Source organism: Grammomys surdaster, unplaced genomic scaffold, assembly GCF_004785775.1.
Source record: "Grammomys surdaster isolate TR1022 unplaced genomic scaffold, NIH_TR_1.0 126048, whole genome shotgun sequence".
NCBI lineage: Eukaryota > Metazoa > Chordata > Mammalia > Rodentia > Muridae > Grammomys > Grammomys surdaster.
In genome coordinates, this window is record NW_021620860.1 from 1597878 (window position 1) to 1622568 (window position 24691).

At 43.8% G+C, this 24691-nt stretch overlaps 1 protein-coding gene across 3 annotated transcripts in view; it reads left to right on the forward strand.

Annotated features, from left to right (window-relative positions):
- Fbxl20 (F-box and leucine rich repeat protein 20) overlaps positions 1–24691 on the forward strand; it is a 67658-nt gene that overhangs the window by 23374 nt on the left and 19593 nt on the right. For all 3 annotated transcript variants that reach the window (XM_028754993.1, XM_028754995.1, XM_028754994.1), the window contains exons 2-6: positions 1068–1129; positions 11873–11927; positions 14272–14346; positions 16366–16460; positions 17812–17880. In XM_028754993.1, the coding sequence (XP_028610826.1) occupies positions 1068–1129; positions 11873–11927; positions 14272–14346; positions 16366–16460; positions 17812–17880 (356 nt within the window). The remainder of the gene's footprint in view (positions 1–1067; positions 1130–11872; positions 11928–14271; positions 14347–16365; positions 16461–17811; positions 17881–24691) is intronic.

Sequence of the window (24691 nt, forward strand, 5' to 3'; positions counted from 1 at the left end):
GACAGCCAGGGCTATACAGAGAAATCCTGTCTCAAAAAACAAGGCAAAGCCAGGCAGTGGTGGCACACACCTTTAATTCCAGCACTTGGGAGGCAGAGGCAGGCGGATTTCTGAGTTCGAGGCCAGCCTGGTCTACAGAGTGAGTTCCAGGACAGCCAGGACTACACAGAGGAACCCTGTCTCAAAACAAAACAAAACAAACAAACAAACAAAAAAGGCAAAACAAAACAAAAAGTTGGGCAGGAGAGATGGCTCACACTGGCTGTTCCTTCAGAGGACCCAGATTCAATTCCCAGTACCCACATGGCAGGTCACAACATTCTGATACTCCAGTTCCAGAGGATTCATTGCATCAGGCATTCAGGTGGTAAACATATCTGTGTATGCATGCAAAGTACACCCAAGCACATCAAATAAACAAATCTCTAAAAAGAAAAAGGGCTTTGTGTGATGTACACACCTTTAATCCCAGCACTGGGGGCAGAGGCAGGTGGATCTCTGTGAGTTCAAGGTTAGATAACATTCCAGTATTTAGGTCTCAGTAGAGAGACCTGCTGAGGACACTCACAGCTGGAGAGACTGGGGTAGGAGCTGCAACAACAACTCACAGGACAGATAAGGTACCTTTTTCAGACTGCAGAGGAGACGCTTCTGTGATTAGATGTTGGGGAACTTATTAGTGTAGCGGGGAAGAGAAGCCGTCTCCAAGTTCTGTAGCTCAGTACAGGCGCTAGAATTGGATAAAAAAGTCCCTCCCGCCATAACTCAGGGGTGTGGTGTCTGCTGTGGTTCCTGAGGTGGAATCCTCGGGTGATGAGGCTAGCGTTGTTCCCTCTGAGCCATGTGTGGACACGTGGGAGGAAGGGAAGAGGGGAGCTTTCAGCCGCTCGTTCTCCCCTTCTACCTCATGGTTCCCAGGGGCTAAGCTCGGACCATCAAGCCTGGCAGCACTTACCTCCTGAGCCATTTTGCTGGGTCCCCACTAATTATTTTTATAACATTTTATCCAAACTGTGCACATGATAAATGTTAATGCCCGATGCAGCGATTTTTATTTTGTTTTACAGATGTTCTCAAACAGTGATGAGGCTGTAATCAATAAAAAACTTCCCAAAGAACTCCTGCTGAGGTAAGTCTGAGCCCTGATTCTGCGTCCATCAGTGGTTACATAATATTTGTATTAGAAGTAGAAACTTAACTGCTGGTTCTCTGTTTGGAGTGTTTATCCAGAGAGTCCAACCTCTTGACGTTGTATTCTACAAATGTGTTAGGCTACGTTAAAAGCTTTCATGGGATCATGTGTTGGAAGGTCAGAGGTGATACTTGCTTGAACTTTATTACCTAGAATTTTAAATTGTAACAACTTTTAAAATTTTAATAGCAGTGTTTAAACTTAGAGCTGCATGTGACTTTGTGTTTTGCCTTTGCTTTTGCCTTATTGTAAGACAGGCAGAAAATATTCAGTCCTCTGAAGAGTAATCCTCGTAATACTATTGTCCTACTGTGTTCTTTTTTCTTTTTCTTTCTTTCTTTTTTTTTCCTTTTTGTTTTTGTTTTTGTTTTGTTTTGTTTTTTGTTTTTTTGAGACAGGGTTTCTCTGTGTAGTCCTGGCTGTCCTGGAACTCACTCTGTAGACCAGGCTGGCCTCGAACTCAGAAATCCGCCTGCCTCTGCCTCCCAAGTGCTGGGATTAAAGGCGTGTGCTGCCACTGCCTGGTTCCTACTGCGTTCTTAAAGTGTCACTTGTGCTGGGGACTCCATGAAATGCTCCTGCTCCTTGTTTTCAAGCTGCCTTTATCCACTTATAGCGAGACAGACTTACACTTCTTTTTTTTTTTTTTTGTGGTTTTTTTTTTTTTTTTTTTTTTTTGGAAACAGTTTTTCTGTGTAGCCTTGGCTCTCCTGGAACTCCCTCTGTAGACCAGGCCTCAAATTCAGATACCCATGTCTCTGCCTCTAAATATTGGAATTAAAGGTATGTGCCACTAGGCCTGGCTCTTTTTTGTAAAAAGCAGCCTGGTTGGCTGGAGATATGTTTAGTGGTTAAGAGCACTAACTGCTCTTCCTCCAGAGGTCCTGAGTTCAGTTCCCAGCAACTACAGGGTGGCTCACAACCATCTGTAATGAGCTCTGATGCCCTCTTCTGGTCCTTGAATGCAGAATTCAGAATTCATCAAGTCTGTATAGAATTTAAGTGCCTCAAGTCCGGAGCTCTTACTTCTCACTAGTCGTGGTTGTATGTGTTTTCTTTCCGATTTTATATTTCTAAATGTCCCCCTTATAACTTATCTTCAGGATAAAAGGCATAATAACCCTAAAAAACTCTTTGTCGTTCTGCTTTATATACGAGACATGATCACATGGATGTGGTGTTGGGTGCCCTAGGAGGAGCCTCACAGAGATGGAGGCCTGAGCCCAGCTGTCTGTCCCTGTCGTCCATGCTACATGTGGCTGCCAAGTCATTTTTTGTTGCTAAATATTTATTAGGCATTGTTGACATGGATCTATTAGAAATCCAGTCTGGCCAGGCGGTGGTGGCGCACACCTTTAATCCCAGCACTTAGGAGGCAGAGGCAGGCGGATTTCTGAGTTCGAGGCCAGCCTGGTCTACAGAGTGAGTTCCAGGACAGCCAGGGCTACACAGAGAAACCCTGTCTCGAAAAACCAAAAAAAAAAAAAAAAAAGAAAAGAAAAAAGAAAGAAGTCCAGTCTGAAGCCACATGTGGTAGCACATGCCTTTAATCTCAGCACTGGGGGCCAGCCTGGGCTACACAGTGAGTTCCAGTTCCAGGATAGCCAGAACTATATAGAGAAACCTTGTCTCAAAAAAACAACAAAAAGTGGCTGGTGAGATATTTCAGTGGTTAAGAACACTGACTACTATTCTTCCAGAGGTCCTGAGTTCAATTCCCAGCAACCACATGGTGACTCAACCATCTGTGACGGGATCTGATGCCCTCTTCTGGCATGTGGATGTATATGCAGCTGAGCACTCATAACATTAAATAAAAATTTAAAAAGTAAAAAGGAATCAGACTGGGCTGAGTGTGCTGCGATACCTGGGAAGTGAGGGCAGAGGGTCTGGGGCTGAGGGCAGAGAGGGTCAGGAGGTGAGGGCAGAGGGTCAGGAGGTGAGGGCAGAGGGTCTGGAGGTGAGAAGAGAAGATCTGGAGGCGAGGGCCATTCTTGGCTATATAGTCAATTCAAGACCAACCTGGGCCAAGAACCCTTTCCCAAAACATGAAAATAAAATAAAAGTTAATATGAAATTCAGCAGTTTCTTGTTTAGTAATGAGCAACATTAGTCTCCATCAGTCTGTAGAACATGAGAGGCATTTTTTTTTCTTGGACGCCCAGTCATAGCCATGGGTGGCCTGAAACTCTGCCAGAGTACCAGGATTAGAGGTATGCACCACACCACACATAGCAAGTATGATACTCTTAAGGAACTCTTTAAAAGAAAGTATCTTGTATTTGAACTAACAGGATGGCTTAGCACTTGCTGCAAAACTCCGAAGACCTTTCGTGAAAGGTATCTAATTTCATTAAAGTAATATTCTAGGCATGACTCATTTAGATGAATAAGGTAGACAGGGTACGTCAAACTTAGAAAAAAGTCGAGTACGGGCCAAAGCAGCACTCACCCCAACAGTGTGAACCCCAACAGTGAGACCCACTAGTGCAGACCCAAGTTCCCCTTTTTTGCTGGACATGATGATGTCTTCACCCACATGTATTCCCAGCGTCCAGGAGGTGATGACATAGAGGACGACCTGGGCTATATTCAGAGAGCAGACAGAAACCCAGTTGGATGGACATGTAGTAAGGGGGAGGTGGACCCTCCTGAACTGCTGCTAGGGGTGTAAAGTGCAGCTGCCCTGGGGTGGAAACACAGCCTGGAGTTCCCAAAAAGCTAAATTTAGAAATACTGCATCCCCAGCATTTCCACTGTTACAGTTAGAACAATGGTAATGACTGGGACAGGACTAGTAAAGTGGCTTTGTAAGCAGAGAAAGGCGTGTGCCGCTACCTGTGTTGGATCCCTAGGCCCCCTGCCCCCAAATAAATAAATGTAGTGTAGTAGTTAGGATGACTGTAGTTGTACTATTGATAATAGTCAAAAGTATAAATAACCCAGTTACTTATAAACTATAGAGTAAAAAGTATGGTACATCCACACACTGAACTGTTTATTGTAAAAAGAAGAAAGTATAGATGTGTCCTGTGACTATGCATGTTTGAAAGACGTCAGACACAAGGGCCTAATGACTCTATTCCTGTTATAGGAAGTGTTCTGGATAGACCAATCCATGGAGGCAAAAAGTTAGAGTGCAGTTGCCTGGGGCTGGAGTCGTAACTGTTACCCAGAGAGTGTCTGGAAAGTCAGGTGAGGCTGGCTTTGCAGATAACTCTCTGCAGGCGAGCCATTTGGGTGCCACAAAATGTGTGTGCAAGTCAGAGAGAGAAGTAAACTCCCTCCATGTGAAGCCTGGGGCTGAAGTCAGGTCAGCAGGCTTATTGGCAAGCACTTCTACTACTGCCTGAAGGTAAAGGTTTTCTTAGCCTTTCACAAATAGAAATCTACTTAGACACCAGATAATGTTCTGTATCAAATTTAATCACAGATTTTTATGACACCTTGTGGCATGTGTACAGCAGTTAAGATAACATTAGCATCTAAAAAAGACAAGCTTCTGATATTTCAGTTGGCTTGAAGCTGTTTTCAACTGCCAGTAATTAACACTCTCAACCCCAACCAAACAATATGGTCATTATTTCAGGTAAAGTAAGATACAAAAATAAACCAGGCTATCAGGTTGGTCAGTTTAGGGACCTGCAAGATTTTAAGCCAAGTTGTGGGTTCTGTGGTAACCAGCCGGTTATTGGCCCTAAAGCTGCTTTTCCTTATGGGTACTCAATGGCCACCGGCAAATACCAGGCTACTGTCTGTCCATGTTCATTCTGAGAGCAGAGAGTTAATATTGATCTCTAGTAACGTCTTTTCTCAGATTGTGTAGCCCAGTTAGTCTAATCCTGAACCAGTCACTGTAACTGACCCACACTTGTCAGCTAGGATGAAGCAGCCGCTGGAGACTGAGTGCCGACTGCAGAATGCAGTCCACATAGAGAAGCAATGGCCCTCCTTCACTTGGGATTCCCTCAAATGGGCTTTCTGTCAGCCAGCCTCTTGATAGGTTTCGGACATATGCACTGCTATGACAAAATATTTGACCTACATAAAACACAGGATAAACAGAAGTTTATTTCTCAGGAGTTTTGGAGACTGGGAAGTCCAAGGGCAAGGGTTGATATTTGGTATTCACCTTCTCAATACATTGTAAAGATTACTTTGCTGGGACATGGTGGCTTTAATCCCAGCACCTGGGAAGCAAAGGCAGGCAGATCCCTGTGAGTGCAAGGCCAGCCTGGTCTACAGAGCGAATTCCAGGACAGCCAGGACTACACAGAGAAACCCTGTCTGGAAAGAAACAAACAAGAAAGAAAAGGGTCCACTTTTTATGAGGACCTCATTTCCTGATAAAAGTCCTATCTAGTCGCTGCATGAACTAACTGCCTCTTAAAGTTCCAGTATACTTTTATCCACTGGTGTTTTTGAGAGTGCTTGACAGTACATTTCTACACTGGTTTTGCAAAACTTTGTATTTCTCATGAGGTCATGGAATATAAGTGTTCCTTTATTTGTTTGGTATTTGGTGTTGTTTTGTAGTCTTGGCTGGCCTAGAATGTAAACAGTACATCAAGATGACCTCAGACTCCCAGAGTTGTCTCAGCATGGTGGCACACTCCTTTAATTCCAGCACTCAGGAAGCAGAGGCAGAAGGATAGCTGTGAGCTGAGGCCAGCCTGGTCTACAGTGTTCCAGGACAGCCAGGACTTTTTAGAAACCCTGACTCAAAAACACAAAGAAGCAAGAACAAAACCAAGTCCGTCCACCTCTCCCTCCTGAATTTTTATTTTATGAATCTAGGTATGTGTTTACATACATATGTGTACCATGTGCATGTGTGTACCGTGTGCATGTTTGGTACCTTTGGAAGCTAGAAGGGACATGGAATCCTTTGAAACTGGAGTTACAGACATTTGTGAGATGTCATGACTGTTAATATTCTTAGTTTGGTTGTAGATCAGTGGTAATTTTCTATGTTTTAGGTAAACATGTAATAGAGTTTTTATTGGAAAATAAGAATTCTAATAACCATGACTTTACCCCACTAAAATGTTGTCTTACATTTTTTGTTTTGCTTTGAGACACGGTCCCACTCTGCAGCCTTAGCTGTCCTGTAAAACTCACTGTGTAGATCAGGCTGGCCTCAAACTGGAGATGCGCCCGCCTCTGCCTCTGCCTACTGAGCACTGGGACTAAAGGTGTGCGCCATCAGCCCCATCACTCATCCTGCTTTCTTCAAGAAAGAAAGAGAAACTCCCAGGAGCCTCCTGGCCTCGGAGCAAGCCACATAGTCAGCCTGAGAGGGGAGCTCCACTTTTCCCCATTCCATAGCCTTTGTGTCTGTTCATTTCCATCCTTTGTGACCATCGTCGCAGTGAATCTGTGAGTGCAACAAGACATGGCTGGCATTCCCTCACCACAGAGCATGTACAGTGTGATGGCTTTTGTATAGAAAGCAGTGTAACTCATTGTCCAGTATTGTCAAAGAGAAATGTCATTAGTACTCCTACAGTACATTATTTTACTTTATGTGCTTAGGTGGGTTTTTTTTTCTGCATGAATGTCTGTGTATCAGATGTGTACAGTAACTGCAGAGGCCAGAAGAAGTCATTGGACCCCTAGGAGTGGGGTTACAATGGTTGTGAGCTGCCATGTTGGTTCTGAAAATCAAAAGCATTGCTTTTCTTGCTTTGTGTGTGTGCGTGTGTGTGTATGTGTAGTGATAACTTTTACTTAACTTAGGCCTACTCCCAGGAGCTTCTAGCCTCCATACAATCTTCTCTAGGCCTAGGATGTTTTCAGCCTCTGAGACTTGCTGCTGAATAAGCTCCCCCTATCTTGTTCTCACTGAGCTCTGAAAGACTGCATGATTGAACTCAGGTGTTCTGGCTCAAACTCCTCTCCAGGCTGACTGGTTCAATCTAGCTTCTCTCAGTTTCTCCTGAATTGTTCTACTTGACCTCAAACTAACTCTAGCAATCTGTTCTAGTCTTGTGGCTCCTTCTCATGCTCTGGCTCATTCTGTCTTCACTTGTGTCTAGCTTGTTCTCTCTGTAACTTGTCTCTGTGTAACTGTCCCATTAGAACTGTGCCCTTTCTGTCTCTTTCTTGCTTTCACTTTTTCTCTCTCTGTCTGCACTGTCCCTTAAGTAGCTTTCCTCTCTCTTCTCATGAGAGCTGGGCAAATCCTATTTTGCCAAGTCTCAGATTTGTCATTTTGTCTGCCACTCAATTAGACATCACTTTTAAACATGGGATGATTCCTTCTATAAACTAACTTTACCTTCATTGTTTTGAATTAAAGGTGTGTACTAACGTCATGTCTGTATTCTAGCCAGAGGGATTAAAGATGTGTGCTAAGGGCTGAGCCTCACCACACCTAGAAACAGGTTTTTCAGCAAATAGCACAATCTCAGGGGTCACAGTGTGATCAAATATCCTGCAACATTTTGCTTTGTTTTTTCAGTTTATCATTTATTTTATGTGTGTTTTGCCTTTATGTATTCAAGTGCACCACATGCATGTTTAGTGTCGTCATTGCATGCCCTGGAGCTGCAGTACAGACAGTTGTGAGCCACCTTGTGGGTGCTGGGAATTGAATCCAAGTCTTCTGCTCTTTACCCCTGATCCATCTCTCTAGCTCCTCCTACTTTAATGTAGAGCAATAGAACTTTCCAGAGAGTTTCAGTAGTAGTATAGATAATAAGATAGTTAAATGTCGTTACAGTTTGGATCTTGAATGTCTTCCAAAGGCCCATGTGTTGACTTGGTCCTTAGTCTTTGGTTCTGTTAGAGGTCAAAGAGCCCTTAGGAGTTAGGGCCTAGTAGGATATGGGAGGTTATTAGCAGTGAGCCCTTAAGGGGGAATACTGGGATCCTGGCCACTCTGTGCCTCTCTTTGCTTCCTGACTATCACATGTCCCCTCATGTGGCCATCCCTCCTCACCAATGATCTACGCAACAGCATAGCCAATGTTATGTCAAGTACCTGGTGTGGTGGTGGAACAGTATACACTAAAGTACCTTATGTGCTCTATGCAGTGTAGATTGAAAGGCCTGCAAGTCACTGAGTATCATCTTGGTTAAAATAATGGCACTGAAGCACCTAAGTAACAAACAGCTCAGGTGTCTGCTGTGGCCGGCACAGATCTGCAACAGGATCATTCCAAAACACGCGAAAAGGCTAAGAGCGCTGGCACTCACCTCTAATCCCAACACAGGCAGCAGCGACTGTCCTATCTCTGTGATTGTGAAGTCCTGGGACAACCAGGGCCACTTAGACCCTGTCTCAACCTCTCTTTTCCCTAAATAAGTCAGGAGACCAGAGAGGTGGGCTGGAGAGATGGCTCAGCAGCTAAGAGCACTGGTATTCTTACAGTGCATCCAAGTTTGATTCTCAGCACCCATATCGTGGCTCCCAGCTACCCATAACTTCAGTTCCAAAGGATATCATGCCTTTTTCTGATACCTGTAGGGACCAGACATACAGGTTGTACACATACACACACGCACACACATGCACATGAACCCACGCGCATGCACTTGTGCGTGCCTGCGTGTGTGTGTGTGTGTGTGTGTCTGTGAAGACAAAAAAATCATTCATAGAAAACAAGATAAATCTGAAACAAGACTCAAGTAGCAGCATACATTTTAATTCCTGCACTTGGATGGCAGAGATAGTTAAATATGTATAAGTTGGCGGCCAGCCTGGGCTACATATTGAGACCTTGTGGCAGAAAAACAGCAAACACACGAGAGAGAGTTGTGTGCATCTGTAATCCTGGCACCCAGGAGAATTGACACCAGTTTGAGGCCAGCCTGCTGCTGCTGCTTCCAGTTTCTTTGTTCTTCTTCTTCCTTTTCTTCAGAGGCCAGTGGGAACTGGGCTGTGTTTGTTTCTGGGGATGGAATTCAGGTCCACGAGCATGCTAGGTCAGTTTACCAAGCTATGGCCTCGGCCCTCCTGACACCCATCCCAGTTTATTATCTCATCATGGTGTCCGGGGTTCTGCTGACATTGCAGGATCTAGAGCAGTTGAATTTATGCATCCTGTTGCTCTTCCCTTAACCCTTCCAACTCAGTATCAACTTCAGTCAGACTCTCTTGCGGAACAAATAAAAATATGTCAGAAATCTAAGATGAGCCTAGTAGTTGAGGTGTGTGGTTCCATGTGGGTGCTGGGAATCAAACCCAGATGCGTTGTAAGTACTCTTAGCTGCTGAGCCATCTCTCCAGCCCATCTCTCTATGGTTGCCTGTGTTTTTTAGAGGGAAGAGAGGTTGAGTGAGATGGGGTGGCGTTAAGGTGCCTGGGTTGTCCCAGGACTCTCACTCTGTAGACCAGGGTGAGTTTAAGGTCATCCTTAGACCTTGTCTCAGAAGGAAAGGGAGCTGTGGGTCGCACAGCCTTTCATAGGGGAAGTGTAAGGTCACCGCTACTCCTGTCCTTTTTTTCCGTTGACACCACACTTCTGTTTGGATTATCCAAACCACCTTCTGCAGCTGGGCAGCATGGTGCCTGCTTGTAATTGAGCATTCTGAAGCTGATGAGGAAGGGCCCCAGCTATGTCGTGAAATCTTGTCCTGCAGAGGACGGAACAACTAAGCAATATTGGCATCAGAACCGAAAATCTTGAGTTGTGTGATACTGAAAGAAGATGAAAGTCTGGTGGGAAAGGTAGCCAGGGACACACACACACTGTCATCAAATGATTTCTGACGGAGCCATTTAGTAGGTAACTCAGATAACGCTGAAAAGCTGTTATCCCTGTGCAAAAGGATGAGGCTGAACTGGAGAGTATCAGTGGAGTTAGAGGTAACTCGTGGGCAGCATGTCCAAGGCCCTGTGATTGATCCCAACAGCACACACAGCATAAGAGCTCAAATTAGATCAGTTTCAGAATCAAGCACAGGAGGCTGTCTCCCTAAAGTTGTCCCTAACAATGATTTCTTCTTTCTTTCTTTTTGTTTCTTTTTGTTTTGTTTTGTTTTTCGAGACAGGATTTCTCTGTGTAGCCCTGGCTATCCTGGAACTAACTCACTCTGTAGACCAGGCTGGCCTCAAACTCAGAAATCCGCCTGCCTCTGCCTCCCAAGTGCTGGGATTAAAGGCATGTGCCACCACTGCCTGACTAACCACAAGTCTTAAATAGATGGTTTTCCAAGAAAATGTGTAAATGGCCAAGAAGCACATCAGAAAGTTCCCAAACTTTGCATGATGACTTAAATGTAGTACCTGGGAGCCCAATGTGGGAGAATTGTCCTGAGTTCGAGGCCATCCTGGTTTTACAGAGAGTGAGATTCTGCCTCAAAACACCAACCACAAAGGCACAAGAGATAAATTTATATTTTTATTTATGTATATGAGTACACTGTAATGTTTTCAGATACACCAGAAGAGGGCATCAGAGCCACCAGATGTTTGCTTGGAATTGAACTCAGTACCTCTGGAAGAACCGTCAATCCTCTAAACCCATGAGCCATCTCTCCAGCCCCCGAGCTACCAATTCTTATTTCACAGCCATTAGTGTGGCTGTTAAAAACAAGAAGCCAGGCATGGTAGAGCAAGCCTATAATAGTCCCACTTGGGAGGCAGAGACAAGTGGATCTCTGAGTTCAGGGCCAGCCTGGTCTACAGAGCACGTTCCATAAAGGAGTCTACTTTTGGGTTTGTAGCTGAAATAGTTGAAAACAGGTATTTGTTTACATAGAAACAGAATTTGTGCCAGGCAGTGGTGGTGCACACCTTTAGTCCCAGCACTTGGGAGGCAGAGGCAGGCGGATTTCTGAGTCCGAGGCCAGCCTGGTCTACAGAGTGAGTTAGTTCCAGGACAGCCAGGGCTACACAGAGAAACCCTGTCTCGGAAAAAAAAAAGAAGAAACAGAATTTGTAGTAACAAGTTGAAGGTAACACAAGGATCCACCAGTGAATGTACAGCATGTTGTATTTTACGCAATGAACTATTATTCAGCCTTACAAATGAAATAATAGCAAGTGCTTTACCCAGAGAGTTAGAGTGGGGTTGTGGGGGCTGAAAGAGAATGGCAAGTTACTGTTAAATACAAAGTTTCAGTTTGACAGGACACAGTTGGAGTCTGGTGGTGATGACTTCAATATAATGAGAACCAATACTTTATGCCCCTAAAATTTACATACTTCACATAGTTAGTTTGGGGGCTGGCCCTCAACTGCTGTGTCTTTCAAGGTGAATTATTTTTGCAAATTATTCAGGGTATATTTGTATTTGTTTGAAAAAACTGCCCTGGGTGATGGAGGTGTTTGTGTGTGTATGTAATAGTCTATGTATATCATTATAAGCTAAATCCAAGAGAAATTTCTTAAGCAACTGTTTGAGGGTAGAAAGGGGACTAGCAAAATGGGGAGGAGGGAAGAGTGTCCTAGAGGGATGACTGTGAGCAGGATACAGTGATATACATAAAAGAAAAGATAATGAAACCTGGTATTTTATACACTAGAACTTTTTATTTAAAAAACAAAAACTAGATACAGTGGTTGCACACCTGTGAGCCTACCACTCCAGATGCTATTACAGAAGGATCATGAGTTCAAGGTCATGTTGGACCACATAATGAGGTGGGCGGAGAGAGACTGTAGATAAGAGACAGACTATCTGTAAGAGTGAGAAAAGATGATACAAGCTTCTCCCTCTGTTTTCTTCTCAGGATATTTTCTTTCCTGGATGTCGTTACCCTGTGTCGCTGTGCTCAGGTCTCCAGGGTAAGATGGTTGACATGGTGACAGGGGGACCTTTTCCTGGACTGGGACTGATAGCCTTTTAGGTGTTGCTTGTATATTTTACTACAGAAGATGTTATTTCACTCCGAGTACCCCGTCCATGCCATGTTGTTCTATGATTGAATTGTTTTAAGTGCTGTTCCTGATATTTGCGTGATATGAACAGAAGGGGTTCTTCACACTGAAGGCCGTACCTTGGCTCATTAAGCAAATCATACTTTACTACTCTTACAGTTTATTTTATAACAGCACATAGACATGCTGGTGGATATATCAAAGCCTCTTGTGACCTAATTCTCATATTGTTCTCATATTGTTTCCAAATGTCTTTTCTTCAAAATGACAAGCTCCCGAGTAGCCAGCACGTAGGAGGCCCTCATGAAGTAGTTTCTGTGTTGGGTGGACCCAGTGTTCCTTCAGACCACCAGTGTAACCTGCACCACTGTACTCAAGACTCCAAAAACCTTAATGTAGAGTTTTCCCCTTTTTGGTAATTTTAAAATAACTTCTGTGCTAAAAGCTCTACTTACTTGCATATCCACCATATTGGAAGCAGTAAGCAGTGTCGGGATTTCTCTATGCTCTTTTTATCCCAGTGACGGTACAGTCTTTACGTGCAAGCGTCCTTACAAGTGAGCACAGTTTCCTGTCTGGCTCCTTATAAACTAAAGTCGCCATCCAAGGGTGTTCACAGTAATCTTTGATTGTGGTTTTCACTTAAGGAAGGCAGAGATCTGTGCCAAGCCTCATAAAACCTTGATTGTCAGTGCCTCTTGGTAGCCTGTTCCGATACTTGTGGATTTTACTGGGAAGGAGGCATTTGCTCTTGTGATGGTGGGATCGAGTCTAGTGCCTGGCATAATAAGGTAGGCCAGGCCTGACACTGAGCCATACTGCCAGGACTCTGAGGGGATTTTGTTTTTTAATGCAGACTCTAAGGGAGGAACCTGTCATTCCTAATTTTAGGCTTAAGTTCTGCATGTTTCCTGCTCAGTGAAGAACCTGGCAAGGACTAGCACATAATCAGAGATATATTTAGCCCAAGAATCTCTTAAACATGTGTTTTTTAAGAGTTTTATTTGTTAACTTCCCATGGCTAACTATTTAAAACAAAACAAAAATAACACTGGAAAAATCTGAAGCCACAAAGAAAAAAGTAACTGACCACATGAGAATCCACAGTGAAAATATACCCAGTTGTAAAGTAACTGCCTGCCTCAGACCTTGATACGGTGTTTGCCGATCATATGACAGTTACCCTCAAGTTTCTCGGAATATCCAGGCTTTGGTTTTGGAAATCTTGAAGAAAAGTGGGAAATAGTGGCCCAAACCCTTAATCCTATCATTTGGGAGGCAGAGGCTGAGGGGTCTCTAAGAGTTCCTGGTCACCCTTCGTTAAATTGTTTTGTTTTTTTTTTTTTTTCTGGTTTTTCGAGACAGGGTTTCTCTGTGTAGCCCTGGCTGTCCTGGAACTCACTCTGTAGACCAGGCTGGCCTCAAACTCAGAAACCCACCTGCCTCTGCCTCCCAAGTGCTGGGATTAAAGGCATGCACCACCACCGCCCAGCCGTTAAATTGCTTTTTAAATTTGTTGTAATAAAGAACACTCTAGAACTGGATATGATGGCTCATACCTATAATTCTGATACTTGAGTATCTTGGATTTGAGTACACCCCAGGCTCCCTAGACGTGCAGAAGAGCATATGTTGTTCTGAACAATATATGACTTTATCACATAATTAGAGGAAGCTTTTAAAGGGTTTAAAATGCCAGATGATACACAACAAACAAGCTTCTACTGACATGGTCTCACACCCAGTCCTGGGTGTGGAGAGATATATGACAGTTCTAAGTTTGTAGTTTACAATTACCACTAAGGTCTGGGCCTGGCATCCAGGACTGTTGAGGCTGAAGCAGGAGAATGAGGCGTTCGAGGTGATGAGGCCAGCACAGTCAGACCTTCCCTAGAACACAGCTAGGGCTGCAGCTTGGTGGGTCAGCGCCTGCCTAGCAGGTACGAGGCCCTTGATTTAATCCCCAGTGAGACAAACAGTAAAATAAAATTGTCACTGAGTCAATTGGACAGAATATTGATTGTTTATGAAGCATAGCTGAGTGAGTAGTTAGAGAAAGATCCTGCCGCGGACTTCGACCACCGCCTCCCCAGAGCTTCTCCGTTGTCCTGATGCAAGTCAGTCAGAGACTGTGGAGACTCAGGACACTTTTGATGGGTCTCAGTTATTTGTTGGTTGAATTGTGAATTTAAATATTACAGTTTCTATTTTCATTTCCACCTGTTTGCTCTCTCTCTTTTTATCAAAACAGGCCTGGAATGTCCTAGCTCTGGATGGCAGTAACTGGCAACGGATAGACCTGTTTGATTTCCAGAGGGACATTGAGGTATGACTCCATGGTGTGTGGAGGGACACTGAGGTATAATTCCATGGGGTGTGGCCCCATTTGTTTCATTAGGAGTTATAGCATTAGTCCTGGCCATAGAAATCTTTTCCACTGAAAAAGTTATCAGCTTTGGTACAGCTGAACTTCATGGAAGCCTCCAGTGTTACCAAGAGGATTTTCTTAGCTAGATGTGGTGGCACAGGCCTTGAATCTCAGCAGAGTCAGGCAAACCAGTGTGAGCTGGAGACCAGCCTGGCTACATAGTGAGACCCTGTCTCAACACAAAACAAGACAACAAAGTGTTTCTTCAGGTTTGGGAAGATGGTGCTAGGACTCAAACCGAGGGCCTCGATAGGCCACACTCCTGACTGGCCTGCTTCTCTCTCTCTAGTTTTTTCTTCAGTTTTTGAGAATAAGTGGAATTAGTTCCCTGAAAACACTTAAGTTCTTAACATTAGTCCTGAGAACAAAAGTTTTGTTTTGTAGTTTTTATATTTGTTTATTTTATAGTAAATAGGATTAAACTTATTGGGGGTGGTATTGTTGGGGGTGTGTATTTTGATTCTTGGGGGAACAAAAATAGAGATAATTAAAAGTATTAAATTGTTTTTACTGAGAGACAATTTGTTTGGGATAGTATGGTCTTTTTTCTCATTTAATCTTTTAGTATAGCCTGTTAGTTTCCTCTGAGTAGAAAAGTATAATAGCATCCAGGCATGAACATACCTCTGACCCTAGCACATGGAGATAAAGGCCAGAAGATCAGAAAGAATGCAAGGTCAGGGGTTGGGAGATGGTTCCGTGATAAAGTCCTTGCCATACAGGCATAAGGACCTGAGTTCAGATCTCAGCATCTATGTACAGGTCAGGGATGGAGGTACTCCTGTAACTCCAGCACCGAAGGAGGGGAGATGGAGGCAGATACATCCTAGAAGCTTACTAGTTAGACAGTCTACCACAGTGGAAGCTCTGTTCAGAGAGAAGACCTATTTCAAAACAAAGAGAAGACATGCATCCCGACAGCCTCTGGCCTCTCTATGCACCTGCACACATGTATGCCCCACACGGAGTTCACCCTCAGACACGTAGTAATCATACTAGCCTTGGGTACAGAAGACACATCTCAAAACCAACAACAAACATAAAGCTGAAGAAATGACTCAGCAAGAGCACTGGCTGCTTCCCTAGAGGACCCTGGTTTTGATTCCCAGCATCCACGTGGCAGCTTAAAACCTCTGTAGCTCCAGTTTGAGAAAATCAGGCTCCCTGTTGTGGCCACCACATGTGGTCCATAGGCATAGATTCAGTCTGAGCCCTCATCATGCTGCATGTACCCTGCACTTGTCTGACCTCGTGACTGTGTGTACTTAACACACCGAGACCCACAGGATCAGTCCGCACATGGCGAGCGCTCGTCGGGTTCCTGCCGTGTGCAGAGTGCTCTAGTGAGTTCTTAGAAAGGACACGAGTAAGTGTGGACGGTCATGTCCTCCACAGCTGTGGTTAACCCAGGCGAGCCACAGGCACCCTTCAAGTTAAAGAGAGAATGCTGACCAGCCATGTGAGAAGCAAATGGGCTTCTCAGAATACGTTGAGATTTTCTTAGAATGCTCTTACTTAAAAGCCTTTTTCTCTGGTTATAATTTTTTTGTTTGTTTGTTTTTGAGACAGGGTTTCTCTTTATAGCCTGGGCTGTCCTGGAACCCACTCTGTAGACCAGGCTAGCCTCAAAGTCTTGAACTCAGAAATCCGCCTGCCTCTGCCTCCCAAATGCTGGGATTAAAGGCGTGCGCCACCACTGGCCCAGCATAATTTTTTTTTTAATTCTTTTTTTTTTTTTTTTTTTTTTTTTTTTTTGGTTTTTTGAGATAGTGTTTCTCTGTGTAGCCCTGGCTGTCCTGGAATTCACTCTGTAGACCAGGCTAGCCTCGAACTATAATTTTTTATTTTAAAATGAGGATGTATTCTTGTCAAAAGAAGTAACATAAGCTGTCTTTTTGCTTAACTGTCTCTTCATAGGGCCGAGTAGTGGAAAATATCTCAAAACGATGTGGAGGCTTTTTACGAAAGTTAAGTCTTCGTGGGTGTCTCGGAGTAGGAGACAATGCATTAAGGTAAAAAAATAAATAAATAAAATAAATAAATTTTAAAAATAGCTTTCAATCTTGTAGATTGAAATAAAGAACAGCACCAACTCACAGAAAAGGCTAAACATTGAGTAGCTCTTTCTTTTTTAAGCTGTTAAAAATGCAGACATGTGCATTGGTTATACCCATTTCTAGTAGGAGCGGAGAGCGAGGGTACAGGTGCATGTCCTAACAGTCCCTCCGTGCGTGTCGGTGTGTCCACGAGGGAGACGCTAGCAGACTTCGGCTGCACAGCAGATACAGGACAGAGATGAGATTTCAGACTGCTCTACACCAGAGTCGCTCTGGGGACCTGGACTTAGAGTATAGACTTCGGTTAATTCAAAGATAAAATCATTCTCTGCTTTTGATGCCATGTTTAATCTCAGGAACTGAGAGGCTAGGGCAGAGGGATTGCAAGTCAAGGTCAGCCGGGGCTACACTGTGAAACCTTGTGAGAACAGTAAAAGAAGAAAAAATTTACAGTTTGTGGAACCAGGGGTGGTGTTGCAGGTCTTCCCGTCACTGGGAAGGCAGAGGCAGGAGGATGTCTCTGAGTGCAAGACCAATTTGATCTACAAAGAGAGTTAGTTCTAGGACAGCCAGGGATACACAGAAACCTGGTCTCAAAAACAAAAGAACCATAACAAGTGAACAAAAAGAACAGTCTGTGGGGTTAATCTCTTTAGACCAACCAGCCACTTTTGTGTTGAATTCACACCTCACACACAGATACAAAAGTTGTTTTTCTTCCTCCCAACAGTTAGTTCTCTGATTTTGCAGATAGGGGCTGGCTATTTCAGTTCACTGCAACACAGCTGTCCAGAGTCAGCACAGACCCTGCAGGCTAGGATGCAGTCCCATCGTCAGCCCCTGCTCAGATGCAAGTTGCAAGTCCCAGTTGCTATGCACTTGTCTGGATGGCCCATAAAATCAGGTTTACCATGACTCCCAAATTTTCTAATTTACTAGCATGAGTCCGGTAATTCAGGAAAGAGCTTTGGGTACTATTAACAGCTCACTAAAGCCCATGAGTAAGTAGCTGGAGGAAGTGCTCTACAGGGCAGGGGTGAGAAGTGTCTGAAGACCGGAGCACCTGTCCTTGTGGAGTTGGCTTGCCACCTTCCCAGGACACCACCCCAAACAAAGCTCACACCTATTCCTCAGGAAATCTTAGAACATCTTAGAATCTCTATCCTGGGAACTAGGGATCAAACCAATTACATATTTTACATATTATGGCATCATAGGTGTCAACAACTAGTATTATTTAAGGCTTTTTTTATATCTAATGTTCTATCCAACATATTTATAACCTTTAACTTTTTTCCCCATAAAGGACCTTTGCACAAAACTGTAGGAATATTGAAGTACTGAGTCTCAACGGATGTACAAAGACGACAGATGCGTGAGTATTGACTTTGGGAGGTGATGTCATTAGTCCATAGTCTGCCCTTGACTGTAGTTCAGAAGAACAGGTTGAATTAAGTTCCTTGTTTTTATGAATAACTCTTTTTGTCTGGTTTATGATGCTAAGGGATGAGCCCGGGGGGCCTTGTGCTACATCCCTAGTCCTAAAAGAAAAACCTTAAGGGAAAAGTCATTAGGTAGAAGTGGAATAGATGGCTGCCTTTGAACTCATTCATCTGTGATATTTAAAGTTCAACTATAGCTAATGTATGTGCTGTACGGCTAATAATCAAAGCCACATGACAGATAATTGTATGAAATGATTAAAACCGTAAAACAGACGTAACTGGCTAGTGCTATTCACGGAAAATGACTGTTGCCTGTCACGCATAACATAGAAAAAGTTAGCACAATCCTTCATCCTTGAATTTCAGACACGAGATACACAAATGGGCATAAAAGTCTTCAGCCCCAGGTTATCCATTGGTGATAATTTAATCAAATCACATTTAAATACTATGTAGGGAAGGCAGAGGAGAAGCGTGGACAGACAGGAGCCAGGGTTGTTAATGGCGTTCTCATTCAAAATGTTCTAGAATGGTGAGCCTTTGAGCCTATTTGACTGCTCGAGGAGACGAGCACAGGACAAATGTTTGTTTTATTTCTCTTCTCTGAAGCCTTACTGTTGCTTTTTCTATAAGAAGTAGACTGAGGAGTTCCAATTTTAAGCCAGCCTATAAAACTCTCTCAAAAAACGAAAGAACGATAGGCAGAAGTTATTTGTGTCAATAACCCCAGAGCTTGGTACTTGGGAGGTAGAAGACAGTAAATGGTGAGTTCAAGACCAGCCTCTGCTACACAGTGAGTTTTAGGGCAGCTTGAACTACAAGAGATTCCATCTCAAAATAAAACCAAACCGGGGCCAGGGATGAATAGGTCTCAGAGCCGTCCCTAGAAACTGAAAGCAAATAAAATATATGGACCAAGGTTAAATCTAATCTGTGTTGGTTCCATAGCAAGCAGAAAGTATTTCTCTGTACTGACTTTTTTTGTTCTGTGCTGGAGGCTGAACCCATGGCCTGATGTGTTTATCATATTCTGAACAGCAAGGGTCTGTCACCCTACTTCAGCTGTAAGACTTTGTGGCCATTCTTATCCGGGTCATTGACTCCTCCTACTGATTTCTCTTCTGATTTTGTCAGTACTTGAACAAAAAAAGTCCTAGACATGGCATCCAGTCTGTGTATTTTAGACTAGATTTACATCTTAATGATCAAGTCCTTTTTATTTGTAATACTGAGGATCAAACCCAAAACTTGTGCATTTTAGGGAAGCTCTCTCTATCATTGAGCTAAAACCCGAGCTCTAGGTCTATGAAATTCTTATCTTTGTTCATTTGTAGACAGGGTTTCTCTGTGTAGCCCTGCCTGTCCTGGAACTCTCTTTGTAGACAAAACTGTAGACCAGGCTGGCCCAAACTCAAGAAATCCAACCAAGTGCTGGGATTAAAGGTGTGTATAGCTGCTGCTGTAGCCACTACCACCACCTGGCTAAATCAGTGGAATTCTCACCTAGGAATCCTGGCCCACTACTCCCATAAGAAGCTCTGAATAGTTATTAAACAAGGTAGAGTATAAAAACCAACAGGCTTGAGTTGCTTCCGAGGTAGGCTCACTTGATTTGAAGCATGATCAATAAAAATGAAAATGAGGAAAGTGAAGGCCCTTTTAGCTTGAAGCTGTGTGTCACTAAGACTCAGGGTGTAACAGGCAGTGAGGCATACTCAGACATTTTCCCTGGGCTGGAGAGCTCAGGCCTTAAGAGCCTTGCTGCTCTTACAGAGGACTCAGACTCAGTTTACCTCACTTGCAGCTCACACACTTAAGTAATTCCAGCTCCAGAAGATGTGGCGCCTTCTTCTGGCCTCTGGACAACTAGGCATGTACACACTGCACACACAGTCAAGCATACACGTAAAATAAAAATAAATAAATCTATGAAAAGAAACCTCACATATCCTATGTTGGCCAGAGACCATGTTCACGGGCAGCAGAGGTCAGAATAAACACAAGGTAGCCATGTGTTCCCACTTGATGGAGCTTAGGCTTACAGAAAAGCACACAAAAAGATATTTGAGAACAGCCAGAACTCTCTAGTGTCCTCTCTAGCCCACGTGTGAACTGTCAGCATAGCGTGCAAGCCGTGCTTCCATGGGCAGAACACTCGGTGGAAAATGCTGGGTAGGATGAGTCCCTACTGAAGAAGTAAATAAATAACTCCCCTCCCTCAGGAAAAGTAGAATCCAGTCAGTAGGTAGAAATTATTTAAAGAGGACTGCTATAATCCCAGCACTTTGGGAGATAGAGACCCGAGGTTCCGGAGGTAAAGGCCAGGCTAGACTGCATAGAGCTTTATTAAAAACCGAAAGAGGGCTTGGTATGCAGCTCGGTGCTAGAGTATCTATCCAGCATGTGTAAATCCCTGAGAACACACATACAAAAAAAGGGAAACACACTTTAGGTCCTACACAAGTAAATGAATACCTTTAATCTCAGCAAACGGAGGCAGAAGCAGGCAGAGCTGTGTGTTAGAATCCAGCCTGGTCTGCAGAGGAAGATCTAAGCCCTGCCAGATAGCATAGTAAGACCCTCTCCCTCCAGGCAGAACATTCTACCCAGTGATTGCAGAGAACACACTGTGTTCTGGACACTTAGAATAGACCATAGGCTGAAGACTAGGCGAGCTTAATAAGTTAAGATTAAAGTAATTAACTGGGTGTTCTCTTTTTACAACTAGAGAACTAAACTAGAGGTCTTCAACAGAGGAAAATACGAGGAGATACCAAGAATTTAAAAATTAAAGCAATAAGCCGGGCAATGGTGGCGCACGCCTTTAATCCCAGCACTTGGGAGGCAGAGGCAGGCGGAGTTCAAGGCTAGTCTGGTCTACAGAGTGAGTTCCAGGACGGCCAAGACTACACAGAGAAACCCTGTCTCAAAACCAAAAAAACAAAACAAAACAAAAAATTAAAGTAATAAGCAGTATACATTTAAGTAACTCATAAGTTAAAGACAAAAATTCCTTTTTTGAGCTGAATGGAAATAAGCTAACCAGGCATGGTGGTTCATGCCTGTAGTCTCTGCACTTGGGAGGCTGAGGCAGAGGCATTACCTGGAGTTTCAGAGCAGCTTGAGCTTTGGTGATTACCCAGGTTGTATGAATGAGTCTGAGACTCACATATCTTCATTTTCTCTTAATAGAATAAACATAAAATCATAAAACCAAGCCAGGCATGGTGGTACACACCTTTAATCCCAGCATTTAGGAGGAAGAGGTAGGAAGAGTTCGAGGCTCTTTTTTTTTTTTAAGATTTATTTATTTATTATATATGAATACACTGTAGCTGTCTTCAGACACACCAGAAGAGGGCATCGGATCTCATTACAGATGGTTGTGAGCCACCATGTGGTTGCTGGGATTTGAACTCAGGACCTCTGGAAGTACAGTCAGTGCTCTTAACCACTGAGCCATCTCTCCAGCCCAAAGAACTCAACTTTCTTTCTTTTTCTTTTTTTTTTTTAAAGAATTATTTATTTTATGTATGAGTAGTACACTGTAGTTGTCCTCAGACACACCAGAAGAGGGTATCAGGTTCCATTATAGATGGTTGTGAGCCACCATGTGGTTGCTGGGAATTGAACTCAGAACCTCTGGAAGAGCAGTTAGTGCTCTTAACCACTGAGCCATCTCTCCAGCCCCTCGAGGCTCTTTTAAGTTGAGTGATTTTAGGGAATTTTCCCATTTTAATGCATTGTAAATAATCCCTCCTGACCAGAGTCTACACGCAGTGCTCAGGGTCAGAGAATTAAGGTACAGTGGGCTCCAAAGCAAGTGCCAGGTTTGACAAGGCTACGGAACTCAAACAGACCCACCCAGGTGGCTGAGGCAGGAGGACGATCAGGGTTTGCTCAGGCTAAGTGAGTTCAAGGTCAGTTTGGGTGATTCAGTGATGCCTTGTCATCAAAAATAAAACAAACAAAAATCTAGAGACACAGGAGATACAAATCAATGTTAGAATGCTGGCCTAGCACAGATGAGGCTCTCAATTCAATCCTAGATACTGTGAAAAAAAAAAAAAGAAAGATGTGCTGTTGTGTTTCTGCTGTGTAGACCAGGCTAGCCTGAAACTCTTGACTCAGGTGCTTCAGCCACCCCAAATGCTGTGTATGATGTGTGTGTGCCATCACACCCTGCTGTAACATTTTACCTAATTGAAAGGCTTCTTTACCTCTAAGGTCAGGAGCAAAATACTGGTGCCTCTTTGGGAGCTGGGGTGTGGCAGGTAGAATCCTCCAGCTCCTGGAATGTATTAAGTCTGTCCGTCTATCTCTGAGCCGCAGCACACGCGGTCCACATTGTGTTGCAGCGTCTAGCTGGTCTGTAAGTTTGAGGGCTTTTCTTTTGTAATACATTTCGGACACATAGACAATAAATAATCAAACAGAAACAATGAAGTAAAACTTTATTTATGGTGGACAGTCCTACAGACCTGTTCATGTAGATTCATAAGCTAGTCCTGGAGGAGGCTCAGCCAGCAGGAGTGCTGCTGCTGCTGCTGCAGAGGGCTCGAGAGTTACTCCAGACCCCTCCCCTTCCCCCCACCCCACACACACACCTGCAATCCCAGCACTTGGAGAGCCAAAGATGAAAATTGGATCAGGAGTTCAAGACCAGCCTCACCTATGTAAAATGCTATCGTAAGCATGCAGGATGTGGTAGCGCACGCCTTTTGTCCCAGCACTGGAAGGCAGAGGCAGGTGAGCTTTGCTAGTTCCAGGACAGCCAGGGCTACACAGAGAAACCTGTCTCTACATACACACACACATACATACATACTACAAAATTAAATAAGTCATAAACCACAAAAACACTGCTAGTATTCACAAAAAAGGTTAAAGCTTTAAGGTCAATGAGATGGCTGGTGGTTCAGCAGGCTCCTACTGCACAGGACTGACAACCTGAGTTCAGTCCTGGAGGCCACAGTGGAAGGAAGAAAGGAGCTCCCCAGAGTTGACCCATGACTTCCATGCTGTACCACATTTGTCCCCTCCTCCTCCTCCTCTTCCTCCTCCTCATTCTCATTCCATCTTCAGCACCTTTAGTTCTCATATTCAGGAGACAGAGGCAGGCAAATCTTTTCAGAAAGGCTAGCCTTGTCTACATAGTGAGTTCCATGTTAGCCAGGACTATATAATGAGGCCCTGTCTCAGAAAAATAAAAAAAATACATAAAATAATGCTTCTCTGGATAGAGGATTAACATTCAAGAAATTCTGTTTCTATGTATTAGTAACACAGTATAAAAGTGAAATTTAAGCAAAGTTTCAAACCAGGAGGTGCAGTGAAGCATGCTTTTGTTCTTGGCACTCAGGAGATCAGGAAATCAAGACCATCCTTGGTTACATAGTGGGCTTGAAACCCTGCTCTGCCGTCTCAAGCAATAAAAAAGCCAAGCTTGGAGCTAGCTCAGTCAGTGCAGTACTGACACGGGAGTTCAGATCCCAGGACCCATGTTAAAAAGCTAGGCATGGTGGCATGCACTTGTAATCCCAGCCATGTAGAATAAGGGACAGATCCTGGGACTCGGTGGCCTGCCAGCCTAGCCTCCTAGGTAAGCTCTGGACCAGTGAGAAATCTTGTCTGAAGATTAGTGAATGGCACCTGAAGATCAGCACCCAAGGTCCTGTGGCCTTTACTTGCACACAGACACATTCCCAAACAGACGTGTGAAGATTTCTCTTAACTTTAAAAGGAACCAGAGTTTACAAGTAAGTGTAATAAAGGAAATACAAGATCTCTACATTGAAAACTACTAAACTTTACTAAGTAAATAAGGACGATTTATTTGACTCATATTTGGAATATACATAGCAAGATGGCAGGCATCTCCAAATTAAAGATGGTTCATACAATGTCCGTCCAGGTCTCAGCAGACTTTTTTTCATTTTTTCATTTTCTTTGATTGTCTATTAGTTGTTTTGTTTTGTTTGAAATGGTTTCTCTGTGTAGCCATGGCTGACCTAGAACTCACTCTGTAGACCATTGCCCATCTAACTTTAAAAAAAAAAAAGATTTGCTGGGCAGTGGTGGCGCACGCCTTTTATCCCAGCACTTGGGAGGCAGAGGCAGGCGGATTTCTGAGTTCGAGGCCAGCCTGGTCTACAGAGTGAGTTCCAGGACAGCCAGGGATACACAGAGAAACCCTGTCTCGAAAAAAAAAATTTTTTTGACTTTTTTTTTTTGGCCACCACCTCCCGGCCCAAAAAAAAAAAGAAATTATGGAAATGCAATAAACAAAACTTTAGAGAAGTTAGCTAACCCACTGAAGTCTGGTGCTGGGCAGGACCTCCCTGCAAGGGAGGCTGACTCGGGAGCTCTGGGTATCCAGTTTGAGTCACTGTCTTCAAAATACAAAGCAAGCAAGTAACAGCCAAGCAGAGGCAGAAAAGGAGGAGCTGGAGAAAGGGACTGTGGGAGAGCAGTGAGAACTTTGTCTCTGAGGAGCTCCTCGTGCTGAATGCCGGTAGTGCTAGCACTTGGGGCTGAGACAGGAGGATTACGTTAGTTTAAGGCCAGCCTGTTTCCATTTCTGGCCCATGCTCTTTCTTTCTGTACTGACAGTGAAGCTGCAGACATGGTGAGATTTCCTAAAACCCACATGACTTTCCACAAGAAATGTAGCAAGCTCCAGCCACATGAAGTGACATGGCATCAGGACAAGGACGTGCGCCCGTGGAGAGCAGCGTTCTA